Source organism: Pseudorasbora parva, chromosome 15, assembly GCF_024679245.1.
Source record: "Pseudorasbora parva isolate DD20220531a chromosome 15, ASM2467924v1, whole genome shotgun sequence".
NCBI classification, from domain to species: Eukaryota; Metazoa; Chordata; class Actinopteri; order Cypriniformes; family Gobionidae; genus Pseudorasbora; species Pseudorasbora parva.
In genome coordinates this window covers 42,036,964-42,063,891 of record NC_090186.1, presented here as the reverse complement: position 1 = coordinate 42,063,891, position 26,928 = coordinate 42,036,964, and the positions used below count along the sequence as shown (strand labels likewise).

The window sequence follows — 26,928 nt, the reverse complement described above, 5'->3', positions numbered from 1 at the left end:
TCACGTTCCTCTGAGCTCATTAAAGGGGGGGTGAAACACTCAGTTTCAGTCAATCTCATGTCAATCTTGAGTACCTATAGAGTAGTATTGCATCCTTCATATCTCCGAAAAGTCTTTAGTTTTATCACATTTATAAAAGAAATATGGGCTGTACCGAGTCTTTCCGGAAAAAACCGAGCGCCTGGAGGCGTATCGTGTGGGCGGAGCTAAAGAATGACAAGCGCGCAAAGCGGTGACGTCCTCAAGCGTGGAGAAACCCATCTATCTCAGCTAATACAGATAATGATCCACAATCAAATCTGAGGCTGAAATAAATTGAACAGGAGAAACGGCAACATCAGGATGTCCGTCTCTGTGGTATGTACTGTATTTAGGGGCCTTTGTGTGCAGTTTATGAGGACATGATTCGGTTTATGGACTATTGTATGTGACTAGACCTTAGAGGTAGCAAGCAAAACGGTTTTGCACGTCAGAGTCAGAATACTGTAACGTTATACAGAACAACAATGGAGTAACCGTCAGCGCATTTGAATGACGAAGCACGCGATCGTATCGTTTACTGATGTTTACTCATGCGACGGTAGCCAATAGCAGAGACATTTGAAGTTGATTTACTCACCGGCATCTTCCAAAGCAGGACCGCTCTGTCAAAAACACACTTCTTTGGTATGATTTGGTGAAGTCCTGTGACAGCAGTGACCGTGGAAATCCACTTTGCCACGCGACTGAAGCGATGCCTTGAAGCTTCCCGTCATTTCTGCGTTCAAATCGGTTCAAATGCAGCGCTGCCTTCCCGGAATGCTGTGCTGAAGCCGCTCGACGTCACCCATAGGAATAAAGTGGAGCGCGGCGCGACAGAAGTGTTCACGGACTGGATCTGCACCTGAGAGACTGTTTACAGCGTGCATTTCCTCTCTCTCCCTCTAGTCACGCGCGCGCGCACCCTTCCGGGAGAAGAGCCCGTACAGCCCATACAAGGACCTTCCGCTCTATTAACGTCAAGTAGACCCATACTCGAAAAAAACTCGCCGAAACTTGTGAGAAACCGGAAGGAGTATTTTTAACACAGAAATACTCCATCAAACGTCCAACATTAGTTTTTGAAACTTTGTCTATGTTTAGGATGGGAATCCAAGTCTTTAAAGGTGTAAAAAGCTCTGTATGCATGAAACAGCATTTCACCCCCCCCTTTAAACAGTCCGTGTAAATTATCTAAATGCCACTTCAGCTTCTGTGCTTCCTCTGCATTGTAAAGATGAATTTAGTTGATGGTGATTTAATTTGATTGTAACAGCCCTATTGTATCTTATTATTCTAATTGAATTTTATTAAATGTAAGAATTTTGACGCAAAAGATGATGCATACATTAGCTTAGAAAAATGACTTTATAAAGGTAAAATGCCCATAAAAGGAAAAATAAACTTGACAAAACTTATCGGAAAATATCATTTCTGTCACTGCTGCAAACTGAAGTCCGCTGTCCACGGCAGTCCAAAACCTGCCAAGGTACCAGCACAATAACACGCTTGGCAAAATATGATCTAATTATCATTATCGATAAAATCCCAGAAAATATTGAGATATCATCTGTCAATATCGCACAATATCCCCACTTTAGATAGAAGCATCCAAATGAAGGTAAATGCACAAACCCACATTGACAACATTTCATTACAAAAACTGAAGTTTATCTATGGACAAAATAAGGGGTAAAAAGGCTTAAACATGTCTTTGCATCCAGCAGTTCTGAACAAAATCATAGTAGCAACGATTCTTCAACAGACCCTCATCTTGGGTCACTTTGAGTCTGCCATTTAAATGTGCAGGAAAACAAACTACTGAAAACCTACAAAAGGAAAATAAGGGTACGGCTGGCGCTTAATGAGAACCGTTCAGCACTGAAGAGCTAAACGACAGCGTACTGCTGATACAACAGCTCACGAATCCTGTAGTAGTCATCACAATGGCAGCCTTCCAGACAGATGCGGCCCGCTTCCGTCTGAGAGAGAGAGAGAGAGAGAGAGAGAGAGAGAGAGAGAGAGAGAGAGAGAGAGAGAGAGAGAGAGAGAGAGAGAGAGAGAGAGAGAGAGAGAGAGAGAGAGAGAGAGAGAGAGAGAGAGAGAGAGAGAGGTCAGTGAGGTTAGTGTTGTACAGCTCGGAGTGAGGTGTTCAGGTAAGCATGCTGGGGGCGTTCGCTCAGCATGCACAGAATGTGCTCTTGCACACAAAAACAGCAAAACACTGGAGTCTCAAGACGAATTTACCCCAAAAAGGTCACATTGTGCTATTTTCCTGTTGATACACTGTTCCAAAGCCTTATGGATAGCTCACCCAAAAATGAAAATTCTGCAATCATTTATTCGCCCTCAAGTTGTTCCAAACCTGTATAAATGTATTTCGTCTGCTGAACACAAAAAATTTCAGTGAAATGTCATAGTATTTTTCCACATATTATGGAAGTCAATGGGGTACATCAACTGTTTGGTTGGCCACATTCTTCAAAATATCTTAATTTGTATTCAGCAGAATAAATACATTTTGGAACAAAATTGAGGTTTGGAACAACTTGAGGGTGAATAAATGATGACAGAATTGTAATTTTTGGGTGAACTATCCCTTTAAGATATACAAAAATGGTGTACTCATATTAGTATGAATTGGAGAAAGTGTGTCCACAATAAAAAAAATCGTTCGGCCTCGGAAACCCTTAGAATATTTGAACTTTATGAATCATTTTTACAATTTAATTTTTTAATTAAAAATGTAGAGCTCATTGCAGAAATGCATCTCAAAAGCAGATGTCCCAGAATTGCAGGATCCAGATTAAACCCAAGAACACATCATGATTGTATGCATTCACTAATGAATGTGCTGTCCACTAATCAAACGTAAATACAGATGATTTGCATATTGTGAGGTGTAATCTGACTCCACTCACCCTCCTGACAGCGACCAGATTATTACACACCAGAACTCCTCCCACAAACTCCGCCTGGATCCCTTCACGCAGCAGAACCTGCTTAAAGTCCGACAGTCGGGGTTCGTTGATGAACACAGACTGATGACCTGGGACCTGTGAAGAACACGTGTTATTTCACATCTTGTGATCTGTAGTGAGAGCATAGAGAAGGTGGAGGAAAGTCAAGAGAGGTGGAGGTTTGCTCTGGAGAGCAGAGGAATGAAGGTTAGTCGCAGCAAGACAGAATACATGTGTGTGAATGAGAGGAAACCAAGTGGAACAGTGAGGTTACAGGGAGAAGAGGTAAAGAAGGTGCAGGATTTTAAGTACTAAGGGTCAACAGTCCAGAGCAATGGGGAGTGTGGAAAAGAGGTGACGAAGTGTGTGCGGGCAGGTTGGAATGGGTGGAGAAAAGTACCAGGTCTGTTGTGTGATAAAAGTACCAGCAAGAATGAAAGGAAAGGTGTACAGGACCGTAGTGAGACCAGCAATGTTGTATGGTTTGAGGAAAAGACAGGAGGAAGAGCTAGAGGTAGCAGAGCTGAAGATGTTGAGGTTCTCTTTGGGAGTGACGAGGATGGATAGGATCAGGAATGAGGACATCAGAGGGACAGCACATGTCAGATGTTTTGGAGACAAAGTTAGAGAGGCCAGGTTGAGATGGTTTGGACATGTTCAGAGGAGGGAGAGTTAATATATATCGGTAAAAGGATGCTGAGGTTAGAGCTGCCAGGCAGGAGGTCAAGAGGAAGACCAAAGAGGAGGTTTATGGATGTAGTGACGGAGGACATGAAAGTCGACAGTCTGAGAGAAGAGGATACAGAGGATAGGGCTAGATGGAGGCAGATGATTCGCTGTGGCGACCCCTGAAGGGAACAGCCGAAAGAAGAAGAAGAATACCCCTGCATACTCAATGCGTAAGGGATAATGTACATCCAGCCGGTTGTAATCGTAAAATAAGGGGCTTTATTTTGTGATAACAACCGGCTGGATGTACATCATCCCACTTATTACACATTGATTTGAGTTGAAATATTTGATTAGCTCATTAAACACAAAGTTTCACTAGCCAGTAGCTTTGAGCCTAGACGAACAAACAAGTTCAAACAAAACAGACATTTAAGGGATAATGTACAGTCGTATCACTACTAATACAGAATTCACATTGTACAGTAAGTACAGTCAATAACAGAGGTGCAAGATGGCACCGGCTGCATTTAAATGACACGAGAGAGAGCACGTCTGTCCACGTCGTGATATGAGAGACATGAAAGAAACTTGCGTAACGCTGACTGCCAGAAGTTAGTTATTTTAGTCTATGAAGTTTTAAATATGGATATTTTTCTTACACAAATGCACCATTTCACTTCAGAAGGTCTTTATTCATGAGCCGTGTGGAGCAGTTATATGACGGATAGATGCACTTTTATGGACTTCAAAAAATGTCAAAAAGTCAATGTCATTATAATGCAAGCAAGAGCCAGGACTTTTTTATTATAACTCAGATTGTATTCGTTTAAAAGAAGAATGTCATACACACCTAGGATGACTTGAGAGTGAGTAAATCATGGACTCATTTTCCTTTTTGGGTGGACTATCCCTTTAAATATCCAGATTAGCATAATTAATTATTCAGCGCTGCTATTGACGACGATCATTATTGGGCAATAACTGACCTTGGAATGTCACACCTGACCAATCAGAATCAAGCATTTCAGAGAGCCATGTAATATAACACCTTATCTGTTCATCTCAGAGCCTTTGGGGTGTTTAATGAGATCTTTCGTCCTGCTTCTTCAGTCAGCAGATCAATTTTAAAGTCATTCCACTGATGTCTGATAAACTGTATCAAATATTTTTAGCTTCATCATGAGCTCAGTTTATCCCAATTTATATTTATTATATTTTTATATTGTAAGTCACTCTCTTTGTTCTTCTTTGTACCTAGGGCTGCACGACAACTCAAAATAAAACTAGCCTTAGTGCTATTATGAAATCGCAAAGGCTGCAGTTTATGTTTCTGTGTGTTTCTGACGTGAACTGCTCACTATGGCCGCTTTAGTTTGGTTTGATTTAATGTGCATTTAGGAAGGCAACACACCAACAATCTTTAAGATTAAGACTATTGTTTAATTGCACAGCTTTGCAAAATTAATATTACCGGTATACTACTATTCTTAAATAGTTTCGTTAATTTTACAGTGAAATATAACAAAAGCAATATTTCCTTTGTTTTTATTTAGTAATATTTATATTTTTGTTTAGTAATAATAATAGCAGTAGTAATTATTGAATATTATTCAAAATCACAAAATATTTGACAAATTACGCAGCCCTACAAACAAGCACAGCAAACGAGAATCTTTTTATTTTATTTTTACATTTTATTTTACAGTACTACGATAAAAATAGTAGGGCTGGATAAAAAATAAGGATTTCTTGATTTTAATCGATTTTTATGAACTGATATCGATTCTTAAATCCCAAAAATAGATTAGTCATCCTGTTTTCAGTTGATGAATGAACGGGACATTTTAGTGCGCCTCAAATAAAGATTCAAACGGTTATGAATCAGCGTATTGATTCATGATTCGGATCGCGTGTCAAACTGCTGAAATCTTGTGACATTGGCGATCCGAATCATGAATCAATACGCTGATTCATAACCGTTTGAATCTTTATTTGAGGATTGAAAACAAACCCAGAAGAGAAGACAATGCTGAATAAAGTCGTAGTTTTTGTTATTTTTGGACCCAAATGTATTTTGGATGCTTCAAGAGACTCTAATTAACCCACTGATGTCTCATATGGACTACTTTGATGATGTTTTTATTCCCTTTCTGGACATGGACAGTATAGTGTGCATACACTTGCATACGCTCTCTGACTAAATATAAAATATCTTGTGTGTGAAGATGAACGGAGGTCTCACAGGTGAGGAGTTAATGACATACATTTCATTTTTGGGTGAACTAACCCTTTAATGTCTCACTCACCTCATTAGCTGGCAGCGGTTCCAGTGTGGGTATGACGTCGCTCTCCTCCGAGATCTCCCGCTCATCCTCTCCAAACAGAGTCTTCATGGCCCGCTGGTTAGCCGCGACGCTGGGCTCAGTCGAGAGGTCCGGCGTGACGTCCATGGCCGGTTCTCCATCCTCCGTCTCCTCTTTTGCTTCTCCTCCCATCTCCGCGATGACACCCGTGTCCACCTTTTCCACCCGCATGTCCAAAACGCCGTCGATCCAGGCCAGCTCTGTGTCTTTGGCTTTACAGAACTGCAGCGAGCTGACCAGAGAGTCCTTCAGCCTGACCTACGGACACATTCATCCGTCAGTCAATGTTTCAGAAAACTGGTGGACACTGCAGTCAAAGTTTGAATTATATTTAAAGGGAATCATATTATCAGTTTTTCTCTTTTGAAACATTCACAACTCAAAGCAACCAGAACATCTGCTGCATTATATTTAATATTTATATATTGAGCAGGAACATGAGTTTACCTTGCTAGACATTCACACTATTTTATTTTAAACATCTAATTTTTTTAATAACCTCATAATATTAAAGAGACTATATTGAATATTAATATTTTTAAAAAGTTAATTTGTTATACCATTTAAAATAAAAAATACATACATAAATAAATAAAAATAGTGAATCAGTCAAGGTAAATAAAAAGAAAATACAATGAAAAAGTGGTTTAAAATAATCCAGACATGTTTTCATAATGTTGTCCACTCAATTATCCCTGATATTTAACACTAACTTTTAACCCTCAGGTCGTGTTCGGGTCATTTTGACCCGGAGAGGTTTTTCTTTTTCCTGAAAATGCAGGTTAACATTAAACCGAAGAGAACTAAAACACACTGACTTTACTCACCCAGGGAATAACTACTTAAAAACAAATTTTAAAACATTTGTGATTTTTTTTCTCCCACCTTGTTACGCTGTTTCCCTTTAAAAATGAGCGGTCTACAGAAAATAGCTTATTAATGTCTCATTATGCTATATTAACACCACTGTTCTGAGCTTATATTGGTATTTAAATGGCCATCCTTTAAATATGAATGGGGGAGATTGAATATAAGAGAACCATTAAGTGTTCAGGAACATGTTAATCATATTCATGTTTACATATTTACATGTGCTTGCGAAGACAAAGGCCTCGCTCGGACCTTTGTTGGTACATGCACACTCGCACTACCGCACACACACATTTTAGATCGATAACACCGAAAGTGTGACTTTAAGACCTGTTCAATTTTAAGGGTCAGAGAGGGTGTCTAATATTATAAATGGGCTTTAATATATACAGAAAAAAACATTATAGTTCTCCTTTTTAATGCGCTTAGAAAAGCGCCACGTTTTATTTTGTGTCACCATACTTGATCGTTCAACTATTGGTGTAACTGTATTTAAATAGGGAACCGTGGAGGTGTTTGGTGGCCTCTAACTTGATCTCTGTTTGGTACCATAGTGAATGAACTGGGCTTAGTGGGCTAAGCTAAATGCTATCAGATCGTCACCGCGCGTCAGAGCGATTAAGTGCACGCACTGAGACGAGAGAGGTGTGTATCAACTCGTTTTAGTTAAGGGAATAACAGTTTAATATGAAAAAGCGGTGAAGTATCCCTTTAAGCTTAAAAACATACAGAGAGAAGCATTACCTGGTAAATGTGTGTCTCGCTGGTGGCATCCACCGTCTCTTGCAGTTTTGGCATGTAAACTTTGATGTCCTTCCCGCTGAAGGCCTTGCAGGACTCGGCCAGGTCCTGACTGGCCTCAGGCGGGCCGTGAACGATGACTAGCTGTCTGGGTTTCATCTGGTTTATGATCTTCTTAATGGAGTCCCCGTCAGAACGGCCCTCATAATCGATGTAGGAGACTCGAGCTCTGAGACACAAAAGATGAATGAAGGACTCTGAATGCTGTATCTGGGTCCTTCTACAAGAAGTATGACCAGGCAATACAATATTCGTTTGAAAAAAATTATCACCACAAAACATACAAAGATGAATTTGATTAACTATGGTAAGATTAAGCTATATAATTAATAAATGCATTTTTTATACTCAAAGTTGCATTAAAATTTCACTTTTTAAAAAAAACCAAAATAATCATAATTCATCAAAAAGATCATCATTTGTGTTCCTAAGAACGAAACGAAAGTCTCAGGTTTGGAACGACATGATTTTTTTCACCGTATTTTGGGTTAACTAACCCATTAAAGTATGTGGTGTAACAGAATATTTATTGAACAATATATTAAAAATAATAATAATAATAATGAAACTTTCTTATTTGAGGAGTTTTTACAGGAATATGGAAAGCTCTTTTACTAATTTCCGACACAAAATTTATTTTGACAAATATTTTATGTTGACATGCTCTCTAACCCGGGGACAGAGACACCTTACAGGGGAGGACATTTTCCAGGACACCCTCATAAATATAACAGTGATTAAGCATTTGTTTTAATGGTTTAATAACATTTTAAGAATCTAAAAGCATATCTAATAAATTGAATTCATAAAAGGGTGGTTGATAAAAACATTTGATAAGATGTAAAATAAGTCTCTGATGTCCCCAGGGAGTGTATTTGAAGTTTTAGCTCAATACCCCATAGATAATTTTTATAACATGTTAAAATTGTCACTTTTTGAGGGTGAGCAAAAACATGCTGTTTTTGTGTCCCTTTAAATGCAAATCAGCTGCTGCTCATGGGGCGGAGCCTCAAAAGCTTGTGCTAGCAGCTCTGATTACGTCACGCAGACACGCAATGAAACTGCTCAGTGTTTTATGATTAAACCGGAGTCAGACAATGATGGAGAGACTCAAGAAGAAGAGACAACATGGAGAATGAGACAGGACGTTTCTGAATGGATATTGATTCATTTATGAATAAACTATCTTCAAGTCATTGATCAGCATATTCTGTCATAATCTCATCCCTTTTGTTGCGTGTTGGGGTTTATGTAAATTTCATGAAGAAAGTAATTGTAGTCTTTACCAGCTGTTTGTTGTAGTCTTTAAAAAGTGCTTTCTGTAAAATAAAATATCTCCTTTGCTTTAAACTTTGAGCGTTGTAACTTTAGAAATGTTGTTAATGCTCAAACAGCAACATTACACACTAACTAAAGTAAGAAAAGTCACATCATAATAAACCAGCCCTTTAAAATTGTGTTACATTGTTCTGTGCTTTACATTTTCTGGATTTCATGGAAAAAATGTGTGATTATCCGAGATATGTGTGAGGCTGTGTGTATATGTGTGATTATATTAGAGATGGACAGAGGGTTATTAAGAGTGTAAGGAGCAATTATTCAGTTAAAACGGACACCAGCTAAATGGCAAACGCTGACAATTGTGTATACAAGTGTCTGTGAGAAACATGTTTTTTTTTTTTACTGACTGTAGGATACCTCTATGATTTTACATCTCAGCAAAGGCGTGACATTTTTTACCAAACACTGATTCGTGACTGTAACATGCTAGAGGGAGACTGACCCCTGCAGGCCACGGTCAAGAATGACACACCCTGAACACAATCTAACCTAAACAAACACATACAATAGATCCTAAACCAGGGCTCCCCAATCTCGGTCCTGGAGGGCCACTGTCCGGCAGAGTTTAGCTCCAACACCAATCAAACACACCTGAAGCAGCTAATCAATGCTAATCATTGGGCGCGTTTACATGCACACAAGTAAGCTGATAAACACAAAAAAATCAGCTTATTGAAATAACCAATTTTCCCCATTTACATGCAAACCAGTACAATGACAACGCAACTAAACCGTGTTTACATGACATAATTAATAAACCGGGTTATTTCCTTGTAGTGACGTCAAATTAATAATGTCCGTCTCTGACTCAGAGTATTCCCAATGTTACATCAGTTTTGATGTCAAATAAAGCGTGTCAGCGGAAGATTTACGGCTCATATTATCCCTCATTAGTTCCAGATGTAACATTTTGACTGAACCTCTTCTACTTCTGCTGCATGAGATGAGAACACATCTTTACAATTTTCTGGGTCTTAAAAGAGTCTGTGTTTGTGATATATGTCCTTATTTCATGCAAAACGCAAGCTCGCTCTGTCTGGATGCATTTAAATCTGCTCTAAGTTTGCGTTTTTTGTCACCTATCACACATGCGCACTTCAATGAGCCGTCAGAAAGCAGGTTAATGCATTTACATGATTCGCGAAATCAGGGTAAGAGGCAAGAAACTACCTGTCCCGACCGGTTTATTCTTACGCCGCTTATGACCGTACTCCGATAAAAGAAAACGAGTTACTACATTTACATGACCATGTTCATTGTCGGCTTATTAGGCATAATCGGCTTAAGAACGTGCATGTAAACGCACCCAATGCCTTTATAGGTATTGTTTAGTTGCTTCAGGTGTGTTTGATTGGGGTTGAAGCTAAACTGTGCAGGACAGTGGCCCTCCAGGACCAAGATTGGGGACCCCTGTCCTAAACACTGCTGTAGCGACTAAACTGTTAATATAAATTCAAGCATTAAAATAATTATTTGAACGCTTCCATCATAAATGGTAGGAACATTGAGACAGCCATGATGAAGTCCTCACCTGATCTCTAGTGTTTGTGTGTTGCTGATGCATTTGGTGGGCACGTCGGACAGGTCTTGCTCCATTGGCTCGTCTCCATTAATCAGCCCAGACTCCAGTTTGCTCTTCTCCTCTTCAGTGGCCTGGAGCTCAGGAACCAGAAACTCCTCTGGCCTGAGGGTCAGAGATTAAAGGTCATTCCACAGAAAATACAGAAATGACACACAAATATTACACAATAAACATAAATCCAAGCTTTTTTTTAAGGGAAACAAAAATACATATCCTTAGGATTTCCCAAAATATACAAGTTTTTATTAGCTGATAGAGTAAATACAAGCACAAACCCATGAATACTACATAAATACCATGGTTTTTCCATCTGATACCATCACCTTACTTTACTGTAAGGGGAAGAAATCAAATTAATTTACATTTATGGATTTGGACAAAGTGATGCTTGTTTTATTATGATTTTCTTAATATATTTAATTAATTTTAATGTTTTTTTGTTACATTTAGTTAAATTTTAGTAACCTCATGAATGATGTGCTTTCGTCATTTTATTATATATTTTATAATATATTTAAGACATTAAAGTTTATTTTTTAAATTAAATTTTAGCTAGTTTGATAATTATTTCCAGTTAATAATTTTAGTGCAACCTATTTCAGTTTATTGCCAATAAAACAATTCTACTTTTAGTTTTTAAACTAATATTTATATTAGCTTTATTATGATTAACAAAAAAATGTTGTAGTAGTTTTCGTTTAGTTAAAAATAATAACCCTGAAGATGAAACTAAGAATTTTGAAGGAAAAAAAACAAGACATACTCAAGGATTCATAAAATATACTAGTAAATATTAACACAAACCCATGTAATACTGCATAAATACTGATCACTTCACTTAACTTTGGATTTGGATCGCGTGTCAAACTGCTGAAATCTCGTGACATTGGCGATCCGAATCATTGATCAATACGCTGATTCATAACCGTGTGAATCTTTATTTGAGGATTGAAAACAAACACGAAAGAGAAGACAATGCTGAATAAAGTCGTAGTTTTTGTTATTTTTGGACCCAAATGTATTTTGGATGCTTCAAGAGACTCTAATTAACCCACTGATGTCTCATATGGACTACTGTGATGATGTTTTTATTCCCTTTCTGGACATGGACAGTATAGTGTGCATACACTTGCATACGCTCTCGGACTAAATATAAAATATCTTATACTGTGTCTGAAGATGAACGGAGGTCTTACGTGTGAGGAACGACATTAGGGTGAGCCATTAATGACATAAATTTCATTTTTGGATGAACTTACCCTTTAAGGGGAAGAACTAAATGATTTATGTTTTACAGATTTGGTAGATGCTTTCATCTAAAGTGACTTACATTGCATTCATGCAACACATTTGATTAATTCGTCTTATTCACCTGATGATTTCTCCGTACTCATCCCATTTGATTCGCTCCTCGTGTGTAGGGAACATGGGGTAGGACTTCTTGGCCTGTTTGAAGAAGCTGCCCTTCCTCCCGCCCTCGCCCTTCATCATCAGGTCGTGATGTTTGGTCTTCACCACCGCCGGCTGCTCCAGATCGTCCTCCATATCGCTCTCATCGCTCGAGTCCATGTCCACCCTGACCATGAACACAGAATGCGGTCACTGAACCTCAAATGCAAAGCTGTAAATTACATCTGAACAGATCATTGAACTCGTGAAATGGCTTAATGAGATTATTAAACCACAAATGGCTGAGATCACCATCAACGAGCCGTGAAAGTGAAGAAACGAGAACAGAAAAGGGGGGTTGACTGCACTTTTCTCAGCATTGTTAGGCTAATAATAATATTATTAATGAAATAACATTTACTTTTATTGTGTACTGTGTTATTTTATCAATATAAATATATAACAACTCACAATAGTTTTAAGAATAATAATGTACATGAAAAAGTTAATTATTATTAATATTATTCAGCAAGAATGCATTAAATTAATCAAAGGTGACAGCAAAGACATTTATAATGATAAAAAAAAGTATACTTCAAACAAACGTTCTTTTGAATCAAAAAATCTTGAAGAAATCTATCACAATTTCTACAAAAATATGAAGTAGCACAACTGTTTTCAACATTAATAATAATCATAAAAGTTTCTGGAGCAAATCATCATATTAGAATGATTTCTGAAGGATCACGTGACACCAGGGGCGCAGCCAGAACTTTTATCAGGGGTGGCCAGGTAAGACCCAGTGATTTTATTGGTGTGCTTCAAATCTGGAGAAAATGACTGTATATCCTGGGTGGAACACCTTAAAATGGATGTCTTTGCATCTCAACAAACTGGTTAAACTGTATAATGGTCCTATGTAATGATTGCACTTTTGCCTGGCATAAATTCTCATATGAGTCTCTGTATACCGTAAGCAGTAGAGCTCTTTGAGTAGCCGATATATATTACCGATTAAACTGGATAAAGTTGTCAGTAAACGTCAAATTTTTTAATAACGTTTTAAGAAGTAATTAAAAATGCAAGGGTGTGTTCAACTATATTTTCGTTACAAAGTGCAACTGTAAATGACTGTGCTTTCTTTGTGCTATCACAGGATATGTGCATAATGAAGGCTGTGTGTATAACCATGTATAATATTTTATTTTGTTGGCCTTTTTCCATTCCACTGTGCAAATTTTCCATTCTTTTTCTATGCAAACATGCGCTTGAAGAACATTTCTGACCGTTGCGTTCGCGTCTCGCTCTGCTGGGTTTTGTTTTAATGATCGTAAAGCTGCTTTACCAAGCGCGCATTGCAGCGTTGCCAATGCCACTTATTAAAGGCAACTTTGGGCTTGTTATTTTTCCCATATTGATAGGTAAAGTGACAACTTAGTTCAGCTGGAGTGTGTACATGGCCTTTGAGCCAGTGTCAGTTCTTTTTAACTGAGAAATATCAGCTTTTAAAGCCATAAAAAAGCTTGCGCATCAGGGGTGGCCAAGCTACGCCCCTGTGTGACACTGAAGACTGGAGTAATGATGCTGAAAATTTTGCTCTGATCACAGAAATAAAATATAATTCACATTAAAAAAAAACATTTTAAAGTGTAATAATATTTCCCAATATTACTGTTTTTATTGTATTTTTATACAAATACAGTAAATGCAGGTATGGTGAGCATAAAAGTGAACAGCATTTTCAACAGAGCGTGGGTAAAATATGAATTAATTTGGAGAAAAGGTTTTGCACACCCTGATCAATATGAGAGCTTCAAAGCGAGTTTATTCCTTTTTAAGCAGTGGCAGCAGGAGATGTTGAATGTTTAATATAACTTTTTGACCCAATCGTGCAGCTCTAGCGCGAGTGATTCATACAATATTTATAGCTATAGATTTTTTTCAGCGAGGATCTGTCCTTTGAATATTTGCAGAGGATTACCCACACTACACTTGATAAGTGCTTTGAGAAAGACTTGGTTTGATAAGCAGTGCATTCTGGGTGAATCATTCTGACAATGTTTTAGTCAAACACATTTCCACTCACTCTTTTGCCTGCTCCAGTTTTTTGGCAGCTTCTTTCTTCATTTTCTCTTTCTCCAAGTACTCCTCTAGTTCTCGTCCTTCCAGTCGGCAACGTTTTCTTATCTAGTTCAGGGGAAAAAAGCATCAAAATAACAAGTCAAACACATCAGACGCTGCACAGTCTTAGAGTTAGAGCGCACATCCACAGACCATCTGAAAAAATACTGCACACAAAAACCAAAAAAATGATCTGGAAAATCAAAAGCACTACAGAGGACTAACTAATCCCAAGATCTGCCAAAATTTGTTGGATCTAATCGTTAATATTCAGAGATTTGTCTGAGAGACGTAATAAGCAAACTAGTTACATACAAGTTAAACAGATTCAAAATCAACTTATTTTGTTTTTGTAACACTTCACAATAAGGTCTCATGAATAATTTACAAGTCATTGTCTTCTCATAAGATAAGGCCCCACATTCTCATGAATTATCATTAGATGCATCGTCGATGTACTATCGTGTTTCGCCATGTCACATCCTGTGACGTTGACATGTAGATATCAAACCGGGAAGATGAAAATAGCATAAAAAGCCCAAAATTAATGTTTGCCATGCCATGAAATTTAAATTAATGGACTAATGTTAACAAATAAGACCTTATTGTAAAGTGTTTTTGGTCCAATTCTCACTATTAAATACGACTTTTGCCTCAATAAACTCCTCTAATTACTGTTTATTAATCGTTTGTAAGCTAGTTGTTAGGTAGGGTATGATTAAGGGATGTAGAATATGATCATAAGGCATTAATATGTGCTTTATAAGTACTAATAAACAGCCAATATCTTAGTAATATGCATGCTAATAAACTAAAGTGTTACAGTGGGTTTTTTTAAGTTATGTCTATTAAATTAATAATACTTTTTTTACTTTTGTATAATTCTGATCACAAATTCACAGACAATTGAAGTGAAAATCTGAGAAAAAAAATTTCTGAATATAGAATCCATGTGGTTTGTGCTGTTCACATTTTCATGAGAAAATCAGATTTGGGCCACATTTGCCTGGAGTCTGAATGTAGCCACAACGGCATAATTATCACAGGACAGTGACTATCGTAAAACACACAAAAATATTGTGTAGTCTGAACCCGGCATAAGTTAAAGTGCACACTGCAAAAAATGCTTTTCTTACGTAGTATTTTTGTCTTGTTTCCAGTCAAAATCTCAAAAAATTCTTACATTAAAGGGGAGGGTGAAACACTCAGTTTCAGTCAATCGCATGTCAATCTTGAGTACCTATAGAGTAGTATTGCATCCTTCATATCTCCGAAAAGTCTTTAGTTTTATTATATTTGTAAAAGAAATATGGGCTGTACCGAGTCTTTGCGGAAAAAAACGAGCGCCTGGAGGCGTATCGTGTGGGCGGAGCTAAAGAATGACAAGCGCGCAAAGCGGTGACGTCCTCAAGCGTGGAGAAACCCATCTCAGCTAAAAGATATGATCCAGAATCTAATTCGGAGCCTGAAATAGAAACAGCAACAGCAGGACGTCCGTCTCTGTGGTATGTACTGTATTTAGGGGCCTGTCAACATGACATGATTCGGTTTATGGACTATTGTTTGCGACCAAACCTTAGTAGCAAGCAAAACGGTTTTGCACGTCAGAGTAGTGAAACGTTATAAGTTACATAGAACAGCAATGAAGTCCGTTAGTGCATTTGAATGACGAAGCACGTGATCGCGTCGTTTACTGATGTTTACTCACGCGACGATAAGCAACAGCACAGACATTTGAAGCAGTTTTACTTACCGGCTGCTTCCAAAGCAGGACCGAACCTTTATCGCTGGGACGGCTCCGTCAAAAACACACTTCTTGGAGTGTGGAGATCCACTTTGCGATGCGACTGAAGCATTTCTGCGTTCAAATCGGTTCAAATGCAGCGCTGCCTTCCCGGAATGCTGTGCTGAAGCGTCGAAGTCGCTTAATGTCAAAGTGGAGAAATTAAGTGGAGCGCGGAGCGGACTATAACCGACATAAGCGTTCACGGACGACTGGATCTGCAGCTGAGAGCAGTTTACTGTTTACAGCGTGCATTTCCTCTCTCGCGCTAGTGACGGGCGCGCGCGCACCCTACCGGGAGAAGAGCCCATACGGCCCATACAAGGACCTTCCGATCTATTAACGTCAAGTAGACCCATACTCGAAATAAACTCTCCGAAACTTGTGAGAAACCTGAAGGAGTATTTTTGACACAGAAATACTCCATCAAACGTCCAACATTAGTTTTTGAAACTTTGTCTATGTTTAGGATGGGAATCCAAGTCTTTAACAGTGTAAAAAGCTCAGTATGCATGAAACAGCATTTCACCTCCCCCCTTTAAGAAACATTTACTAGACAAGTAAAAATTATTGTCTTGTTTTGGGGAAAAATAACTAAAAATTAAGAGAGTTTGTGCTTAAAATAAGCAAAATAATCTTGTTTTAAGATTATTTTGCTTACCCCACTGGCAGATTATTTTGCTTATTTAAAGCAAAAACTCTCTTAATTTTGAGTGATTTTTTCCCAAAATTTTTAGATGTTTGGACTAGATAGGACTAGATGGAGGCAGATGATTCGCTGCGACCCCTGAGGGAACATCCGAAAGAAAAAGAAAGACTAGAAACAAGACAAAAATACTAAGTAAGAAAAGCATTTTTCTTGCAGTTTGACTTAATGCTGATCTGAAAATCTAGGGGCCTCACCTCCAGGTCCATCCTCTTCTCCCCGGGGTTATCTATGAGGTAGCGGGCCAGTGTCCCAGGTGTGGTCCTGTAGGTGAGGATGACCGAGTTCTTGGCGTCCTGGCACCACTGTATGAAGAGCTCCCTTGAGAAGCCCGACTCCAGATCGGGCTGACTGCACAGAACCACCTTCGGGCTGGGCACGCGGGACAGATCGGCCAGGCTGTGACAAAGCGAGAGGTGGCGGAACTGGAAAGGGTTGTTCCGCTTGTCCTCGAAGCATCGCATCAGTTTATCGCTCATCCACTCGACCTGTGACAGAACATGAGAACTCGTGCTGTGATGGGACGGTTAGATCTTACATATGCAATATTGAGAAATTTCAATGACGTAGCATTGCTATTGGGATGACTGAGATTTTGTTGATAAGAAACTTAAAATTAAACAACGTTTTGTGATTTTGACTGGTTTTTAAGCCTTTCATATTCTGGTATTTTATATTCTATGCAGTTGTTAGTTTATAGCAGTAACAAAAATAAAGGGTAACTTTTCTAATAAAAGGCAATATGCCCCCTTAAACTTTACAATGGCTATCTTTTATAATCTTATAATGTATGCATTATCTTTTAAGTGAAATTCTTACATGCAATCAATAAATTAAATTATATTAAGACATGATTTGTTCAAACGACTGGCACATTCGGTCAATGAATCATTCATTAAAATGATTCATGTTTAAAACACTGATTCATTCAGTAACGAAGCACCGCTTATGTCGTTTTGCTTGGAGATGCAAAAAAACTTGTGGTTTCACTGATTGGAAAATTTTCGTTGACACAAAGCAAAAACAGATATTCAAACAGCGAATTTGTTTAGTCATTGAATCAGGGCTTCCGGTACGGTGCACGTGTGTGAACGGTACGAATGCAATCTTTAACAGTTAACAGACGGCCTGTCTTAAGCGCAGAAAATACTTTAATCTGAGTTCCTACACAAACATATTAAGTATTATGTCCATTTTATCATGGAATGCTATTTTGGTGCTCTTTAATGTAGCGTGACTGATCACTGTATGCACAGCAGTGCGGCGCGCGAGTCAACGTGATCATCTCTTCCGTCAAAGAATAGCCTAAACATGAATCAACAGCTGAAGGTATGTTGAAGGATACATTACAACTTACTGAAAAAAGTCTCATATGTTTTGTAATCACTCAATCAGTGTTTCAGTAGTGGAAAGACGTCAATTAAACAATTTATTGACAATTATATTATTGGCATTGCTTTTAAACATGTCACGTAACCTAACATTAACCTCGGGCAAGTCAATCAGTGTCCTCAGCTGTTAGTTCGCTATTCTATGGTAAATGGTAAATGGACTGCATTTATATAGCGCTTTCAACAGACCCTATGGCCATCCAAAGCGCTTTACATATCGCCTCACATTCACCCATTCATACACCGACGGCGATGTCAGCCATGTAAGGCGCCATCCAGCTCGTCGGGAGCAGCTGGGGTTAGGTGTCTTGCTCATGGACACCTCGACACTTGGTCAGATGGAACCGGGGATCGAACCACCAACCTTCTGGTTTGTAGACAATCTACATGAACCACTGAGTCACTGCCGCCCCTACTTAACCTGTTCTACTTAACCTGTTCGTGATGTCTTGATTATTGAATGTTTGTTTAAATAAATCTGTCATGAAAATGACAGCCACTGTGGATAAATGATTATATTTCAACAACGAATTCGGGTAAAAACATAATTTTATCATTAGATTTAGAAGTTATTGTAAAAACTGCCTAATGTGAAGTTTACATGTTTTCACACTGTTATTTGAGTGTCGATTATTATATCTAAAAATAAACAGTGGTTTACTGAACAAATTGTGTGTCTGCCCTTAAACAAAGTTAATTATAACAAAGTTTCTTAAAGAGAAAAAATAAATAATATCTGCTAATGCTGTAAAGTGTAAACTATATAGAGAGCCCTTACTTGCACATTACTATAATATAGTTTACACTTTACAGCATTAGCAGATATTATTTATTTTTTATTTTAAAGAAACTTTTAGTTATAATAAAAGTTGTTTAAGGACAGACACACAATTTGTTTAGTAAACCACTATATATATAGTTTTTTCTCGCCTGCTGTACCGAACCATGACTTCAAAACCGAGGGATGTACCAAACCGTCAGTTTTGTGTAACGTTACACCCATTAAAGTGATTAGTTTCAAATGCTGATTCAGTCAGTAATAAAGCACTGCTGTGTGTTGCTCAGGAATAAAGTTCTTCTGTGGTTTAATTAGGAAATTGACAAAAAACAAAAACAGACAATAGTGTTTTAACTCAAAATGTTAATTGACTGTTTATTGAACTATTTTATATATTAAAATCAATATGACATTTGCAGTCATGCTGATATTCTGGAAAAAACAGCACTGGCATACTCTATAATGTCAGCTCACACATTTAAAACAACAATTTCAGTATAATCATAGACGACACAAATCACACACCTGGGACTTTGAGAACTCCACCACATTGTAGCTGACGTTGTTGAGCAGGGCGAGCGAGTAGACGCCCAATCCTGCGTCTTTGGTCCTCCAGATCTGATCCAGGAGTTGAGCCAGCTCCAACACTCGTCCCGCCGTATCCACTGCGATGAGCACATTCCCGTCACCACGGAGAGTCTCCATTACATTGGCTGGAAGAGAATGTAGAAGAGCATTAGGAGATCTGGTTGACTGTAACAGTAGGTTTGATTATATTTGATTATTAACTATTGGGTTTGTTTGAACTTACTGAGCAGTTGCTCGTCGCGTTGTTTCCTGCGTGGCTGTACATACGAGGCGTTGAAGGAGTCTGTGATGAGGAGAGATGGTCTGCTGACGGTCTCCAGGGAGCAGCCGTTCAGATGACTGAGAGGACACAGCAAACATTATGTCAAATTTGGTTTAATCTACACCTGGCCCTCGTTTACAGCTGGTATTAAGATGCGTTCTGGTCGATCGGATCACAAGTAGACGAGAGAGACCCATTCCCGTTTACACCTGATGTCTCTTTTGACCACTTTCAACCACTTCTGTCATGATTTCTTTGAGTGGAGGTCTTTTGGCGTTTAAATGTATGTTTTTTTTCGATCTTTCCATCTAATGTACGACCTAAGCTCACGCAATTTACATTTGAACACACCAGGACACGACGGGAAAACACAGAGAGAGCATCAGCTTTAGTTTCTGCTCTGACAGTCACAAGACCCTCTGAATGCTCTGAGTGTGTTAGAAATCAGGAATGGAGAGAGAACATAGTGCTCAGTACGTTTTTTTTATCTTCAAACTAAACTCGGGTCTTCAATCGACAGTTTAAATCCCATCTGGATAGTGTGCTTCCCATAATGTTCACACGTTAGGACAGTAGAAGGCCTTTTGTGGCTGTTCAAAAAGCTGAGGTAGCTGCGAAAGCTGAGGTAGAATGTGTTTTCTACTTCCTCTGGAAGTGGTCAAAAGTGGGCAAGCGCAAAATGTTTTAGACCCCGTTTACACCTGTATTTAGCGTCGCCCACTTGTTCTCCGACTGAGCAAAATGCTTCTTAATATCAGATATAAACAGGGCCCTGGATCAAAATTCAAAAATGCTGAAAAAAAAGGTCATTTTTTTTATCTGACGTTGGTTTGATCAAAGACTTTAGATATAAAAAGACCTTTATTTATTTACCTTTATTTTACCAGGAAGTCTCATTGAGATTAAAATCTCTTTTACGAGAGAGACTTGGCCAAGGTAGCAGCCATACAGTTTGACAGCATATTAAAATACAACAAATACAAAATAAAATGAAATAGTAATACATAGGATCCTCTCAACAAAAACAATCCCATGCCTTCATTACCACTTTCATGATGCCTTTAAATTCACCGATAGACACCACCAATAAGAATAAGTCCCACCTGAAGTTTTTGAACGCAATTTGAGCATTAGAAACAACATTTATGCAACAGTTCAGACCAGATGTGGTTGCCGATTCGAAAAGTTATTTAAATGCGAGTGTCGCAAGAAGTTTTTGAGATTTCCCCATTCAAATAGCAAGATTTGGATGCCTGAAACAGCCACTGGGAGCCAGCAAATATGGCCGCTAAGTGAACAGACTTTCCTTGAGCGTTGATCAGTGAATATACATAAGAGCATTCAAATTTGGCAAATAAAGCTCAAGAGTGCTTGAATGGTGTGCAAAAACCAATGAGGTTCATTCTCGTGTGTCACGAGCATGTGCAAGAACAAAGCATTGGATTATCTTCGCTAATCAATGTTTATATGTGAATAAAAGCCTAAATTAATCTGTTCATCATATAAGTGATCATGTCTCTTCAGAAGACCTGGATTAAACCACTCGATTCATATGGATTTATTTTATAATCTCTTAATGAACGCTTTGAAGCGAAAGATTGGAGGGACAGAAATCTATCAGATTTCATTAAAAAGATCCTCGTTTGTGTTTGTGATTTCTTGCATACTTACATCTCCCTCTTGTGGTTGAAATCCACAGCATAGATGATCTCTTCCTCGCCATCCTTCACTATTTTCCAGATAGTGCCACCAATCATGTGACCCGCAGGAAGTGGGGTGATGGACAGGCCGTGACCTTTTCCTGTTCATTAATAAATTATGATTAACTTTCAAGATACCAAAAAGGACACATTATCAGATATTATGGAGAATTAAAGCTTAATCATTTCTGAGGACACTTTTTCTTGCATCTCACCTTTCAGGTTGACGATCTGAGAGTATTTCAGCTGCTGGATTTTGTCAAAAGCACAATCAACATCATCCAGTGTGAACAGAGAGAAATCTTCTGTGTTGTGTCGAGACTGAGATCAAACAATATGGAACATAATTAATGTTTCATCATCAGAATGTTTCTCTGCCTCATTCTGATATTTGTGTTGAACACAAAATATTTTTATACAGGGATTCCAATTTCAACTAACAGTTCAAGTCTATGATTCACAGATCTCTGTGAAAGTAAAATCGTTTCAATAAAGAGTGGTCACATTACAACCCATATGCATTGTGGCTTTATTTTCATAATAATTAAAAATTAATTTAGCCCCCAAATTCAAATTTCCCAGGTGTAAAAGAAAAACCTTTACAATTACTGTAATGCAAATAATTATTAAAATAAAATATAACGTTATACAGCATTTATGCTGATTTTCTTTACTGTAATAAAGCAAAAAACTAATTACAGTATTGGGAATGATAAAAATTCATTAAACTCAAAAGTTAAACATCTGGACGCATTACAGTAATTAATGGTTTTGGCACAAATGTGCTTAACTGTCATGAAATTAAAATTCGACCATCTGAAAACTGAGTTTGTTTTCTTTATTAATTATATATATATGTAGTATTTTTGCAGTAATATATCCAAAAACCACTAGGCCAGTTTTATATATTTTGTTCAGTTGAGTATTACTTACAATATCCCAAATGTTTGTAAATTGTGAGAAAATTGCTATTTTAACTAAGGACCCGGGACGTGTCAGCATAGCGTCTGAGGGAGTCACCTGTCAATCATATCTGCGCTACCCTCGGTTTTATTCTGCAGAAGCGCTTTTCTCTTAGCAGTGTGAACATGTCACAGCAGCGCCGAGCGAACGCACAGAGTAACGTCATAACATAATTTTAAACACACTTAAATTTATCTAATATGATAAACAGAGCTGCTTTAGCTCATAATCATGACCGGAAAAAGTGGAAGTGCGCGCGCCCGGCGACTGTGTCTCGTCCCGTCATAATAAAAAAGTACCGGTACTCGCGAGCCGTGTGTTTGTGTATCAATCGCTCCAGCGGCCGAGCTCAGCTCCACAACACTCGGTCCTGCTCTGCTTATACAGTAAGAGCACTACAGTAACGTTAATAACCGCATCCATGAACATGATTTCTGCCCGTGTCCTATTTTCCACCGGCTGTGAGGTGAAGACCACATGTCCCAAGATACTGCACTCACACTTGGCGTCATCAAACTACGCCTTTGTTTAGAATAGGCGCCCTCTAGCGGACGGAAAGTTGCATAGTGTACCTTTAATTTTAGGGTGAGAGTCACCCATTTAAAAATCCCTCAAATGAACCCAACACAACAATAAAATAATTTTAAGCTTCATATTCAAGAATCTCAAAAAGCCTGCCATCATTTTAGGGCTGAAAACAAATGTATTCTTAAAATTATAATCTTAACATTATGATTTTTTTAAATACATGTTTTTTATATTAGGATTATTAAAATGATTTTATATAGGTTATTAATATATATGTGAATGGGTTTATTTTTGTTTATTTGAGTTATATGTGACATTATATAAATGTTGCAATGACCATGACCTATCAACATTTTTCTTTATGAACTACAAATTTGACAATTAAAAAAAATAAGTATTTCAGATTCATAAAACAATCACAAGCAGTGTTTCATTTGAAACCCGTTCATCTATAATAATAATAATAATTTGTTTGATTTATATAGCGCTTTTCTAGGCACTCAAAGCGCTTTACATAGAAGGGGGGAATCTCCTCAACCACCACCAGTGTGCAGTATCCACCTGGATGATGCGACGGCAGCCATATTGCGCCAGAACGCCCACCACACACCAGCTGATTGGTGGAGAGGAGACCGAGTGATGAAGCCAATCAGGATATGGGGATGATTAGGAGGCCATTATGGACAGAGGCCAATGGGCAAATTTAGCCAGGATGCCGGGCTTACACCTAGAGTTTAGATTCTCTGCCCGAGCCCGAGCCCGAACCTGACCCAAACACTGAGATTTCCCTGCACTATCCTCGGGTCGGGTAGGGCCGGGCCCGTGATCAAGCGTTTGTTTTTTTAATCATTAGCCTACTTTACTAATCTAATTGGGTGGGCAGAAAGCTATGCTATAATCAGAAATTATATATACATATTTAGCAAAGTAAGAACTAATACAACAACTAAGAAAAAAATGTGTAGGCTACAAAGTTGCACAAGTCAGGATTAGTGTAAAAATGCGTGTTAAACTCACAGCTCGAGCAGTGACGGAGCGCAGCATTATAAACAGAAACGCTCTGAGTCAAGAGCTGCTCGGGTGAACACTGCACTTTGCTTAATTAAATATCTTCGAATCGTTTCGTTTAAAAGTGGTCATTTCAAGCTTTCTATACGCATATTTCTCATGTCTGTGAGGCGAGTAGCTGCTGAGTTTGGGTTTATTTATGAGACGCGCTCCAGTTCATGAGCAATGAAAGCAATCACTCCCACGACTTCACCTCACGATTATAGTCTGCTATTGGCTTTTTATTTATTAAATCCAGGCAATTGGCCTAAGAAACCTTTTTTAAAATTAAGATACAATTTAAACAAAACGAAATAAATGCTTTCTACAAAACAAAACTTAATATTAAACTATAACCACCAAAATCATTTCTGACCCACTTGCATCTTTTCACTCATCGTAATCAGATGAAATGTAAAAATAATATTATAATATTTAAACATAAATATGAAGGAAAAAACACATTGTTTAATGGCAACACCAAAGTAAGCTACAGATAAATGTCTGAGCTGGATTTGAGCAAACATCAGTTTACCGGTGAGCGGATCATGAGCGCGCGCCTGCGGATTATTGAGCGGAGTCAAGTCAGCTTTATTTATAGCCTATGGCGCGTTTACAATGATGATTGTTTCAAAGCAGCTTCAAAGTGTTAAACATGAAAATATTGCAACAAAATGTTATTCGGCTGTACAGTCGCTGTGGAGAAAACTGAAAACTAAATGTAGTTTTATCATGAGCCTCACCAGTCCGTTTCGCTGCGCTTTGCTCATTACAGGCTCGTTCTCGTGAAAACGCCCACGTATTGAACAATGGTCGGGTTTAAATCAGGCTCGGGCTCATAATTACAGTTAATGTGTCGGGCCGGGCCGGGCTCGGACACAACGTGCACGGCCTCGGGTAGGGTCGGGCTTGATTTTTTTAGCCCGATCTAACCTCTAGTTACACCCCTACTCTTTTTCCGAAGGACATCCTGGGATTTTTAATGACCACAGAGAGTCAGGACCTCGGTTTAACGTCTCATCCGAAAGACGGTGCTCTTTTGTCAGTATAATGTCACCATCACTATACTGGGGTGTTAGGACCCACACAGACCACAGGGTGAGCGCCCCCTGCTGGCCTCACTAACACCTCTACCAGCAGCAAACTAGTTTTCCCAGTTGGTCTCCCATTCAGGTACTGACCAGGCTCAGCCCTGCTTAGCTTCAGTGGGAAACACTGTGTCTTGGGCTACAGGGTGATATGGCTGCTGGTGAGCCATATAGTTTCATCTCATCTCACCTGATAGAGATCGTACATGAACATCTGGCCCATCTTGTAGACAGGGATGGTGGCGTAGATGGTGCAGTTAAGCCCCAGTCTGCCCACAGCGTACGGTAAAGCGCCCAGATGCAGATGATCAGGGTGAGAGAGCAGCACTGCATCCACCTGATGAACATACCTGACAGAGACAGGACGGCAAATACACATCACAATCAAATACAGGAAATTATATTAATAACACCGCCTCATTGTCAAACTATCATACCTCTTCAGGGAGTCTATGATGTCCATGGAGAAACTTTCATCCCAGCCACAATCCAGCAGGAAGCGGAACTCGTCCACCTGTAACAGGTAACACAGAGCCGATTCCTCCTGGACTCCGGATAGAGCCGTCAGCTTGATGATGGACGTCATTCTGCCGTCTGAACGATGGATGGACACAAGAGATCATCAGTAATAACCACCAGAAACCCATCACATTTAATATATTTTAACAACCAAATAGTAAATAGTATCAATAATTATTTTTATTTGAAAATCGATAAATTTGCCCATAAATCTAAATCCAAATATATATATATATATATATATATATATATATATATATATATATATATATATATATATATATATATATAATTTATATAGTGTCTGATTACAAAATCAAAAGTCTCACCATTAAAAGCCATATACCAAGCATCAAATGTATACTGTCAGACAGACTTGCATTGCAGATGTTGCACTTAACTGTATTTTCCTTTTATGAAGTGATTATAATCCGTAATTTATCAGCTTTTCTGAGAGTTTTTACTTACCAGACCTGACCAATAACAATAACATTAAAAATGAACATATATTGGGTTATACCGATATGGTGGCCGATATATCGTGCGTCACTACATTCAGTACAATAGTACGACCATGTTTTTAAAAGTTCATAAAACCACTGTATTGTAATGGTACATGTACCACAGTAATAACAAGGTACACTTATCAATACATTAGAATACCATGATGCATGAATATGGCAAGAATACGTAACCAAAATAATGGTATTTATCCAAATATCGTGGTAGTATCTGATACCAACACTGTACCGTGGGACCACCACAGTACGCTTTGAAAACATATTTCATATAGCCAATTAAAATAACAGAGCAGTGTATATTGAGCTGTAAACTGCAAGTTTAACGAGATGATGCAAGAATGAATGAATCTAAATATTCATGAGCCTTCACACACTATACAATTTCAAAACTTTAGGATAAATCTGACATTTAACGTTAAACTTAATCTGAACTCATTGAAAACACATATAGCAGACAACAAATGAAGAGATTATCTTTAAAAATGGACGTTTTATGTACATAAACACTTGCATACCCGTATCTTGTTATATCCCTTTTGTTTTCAGTAGGTTAGGTCACTAATAACTGTTGAAACGTGTTGAAAAATCATATTAAATTCATATTAATGTATCAGATCGGCAGCATGAGATGAGAACAGCAGCCATTACCGCCGCTGCCGACGTCACAAGACTCTACCACTAACAGCACCAGAGAGGTGGTTGCAAAAAAACTAACAAAAGTCGCGTAAACGATGCATACCAATTATTTTTTTACACATAACACATTTGGGTTAAATATATCTCTACAATGTAGTTTTAATAAGAAAAACAGATTTCGGCTGGATATAATAATTTCTTTAGCCTTTCAAACGGTAAAAAAAAAATCATATCATATTTTTTTATAAATATTTTTATAAACATTTATTTATTTAGGATTTTATATCAACTTCAATGTTTG

At 38.2% G+C, this 26,928-nt stretch overlaps 1 protein-coding gene across 1 annotated transcript; it reads right to left on the bottom strand.

The window, feature by feature from the left end:
- Positions 1-1,367: 1,367 nt before the first annotated feature.
- On the bottom strand, positions 1,368-26,653 carry cpsf2 (cleavage and polyadenylation specific factor 2). Its single transcript, XM_067418216.1, has 15 exons — positions 26,507-26,653; positions 25,389-25,545; positions 25,142-25,301; positions 21,541-21,646; positions 21,297-21,426; positions 19,587-19,702; positions 19,301-19,488; positions 16,804-17,094; positions 14,083-14,183; positions 11,980-12,183; positions 10,557-10,709; positions 7,628-7,853; positions 5,957-6,271; positions 2,940-3,074; positions 1,368-2,000 (listed from the first exon to the last, which is right to left on the bottom strand). Exons 2-15 carry the CDS (start codon positions 25,535-25,537, stop codon positions 1,908-1,910), a joined length of 2,367 nt encoding a protein of 788 aa, XP_067274317.1. The 5' UTR covers positions 25,538-25,545; positions 26,507-26,653; the 3' UTR covers positions 1,368-1,907.
- Between the last annotated feature and the right edge of the window lie 275 nt (positions 26,654-26,928).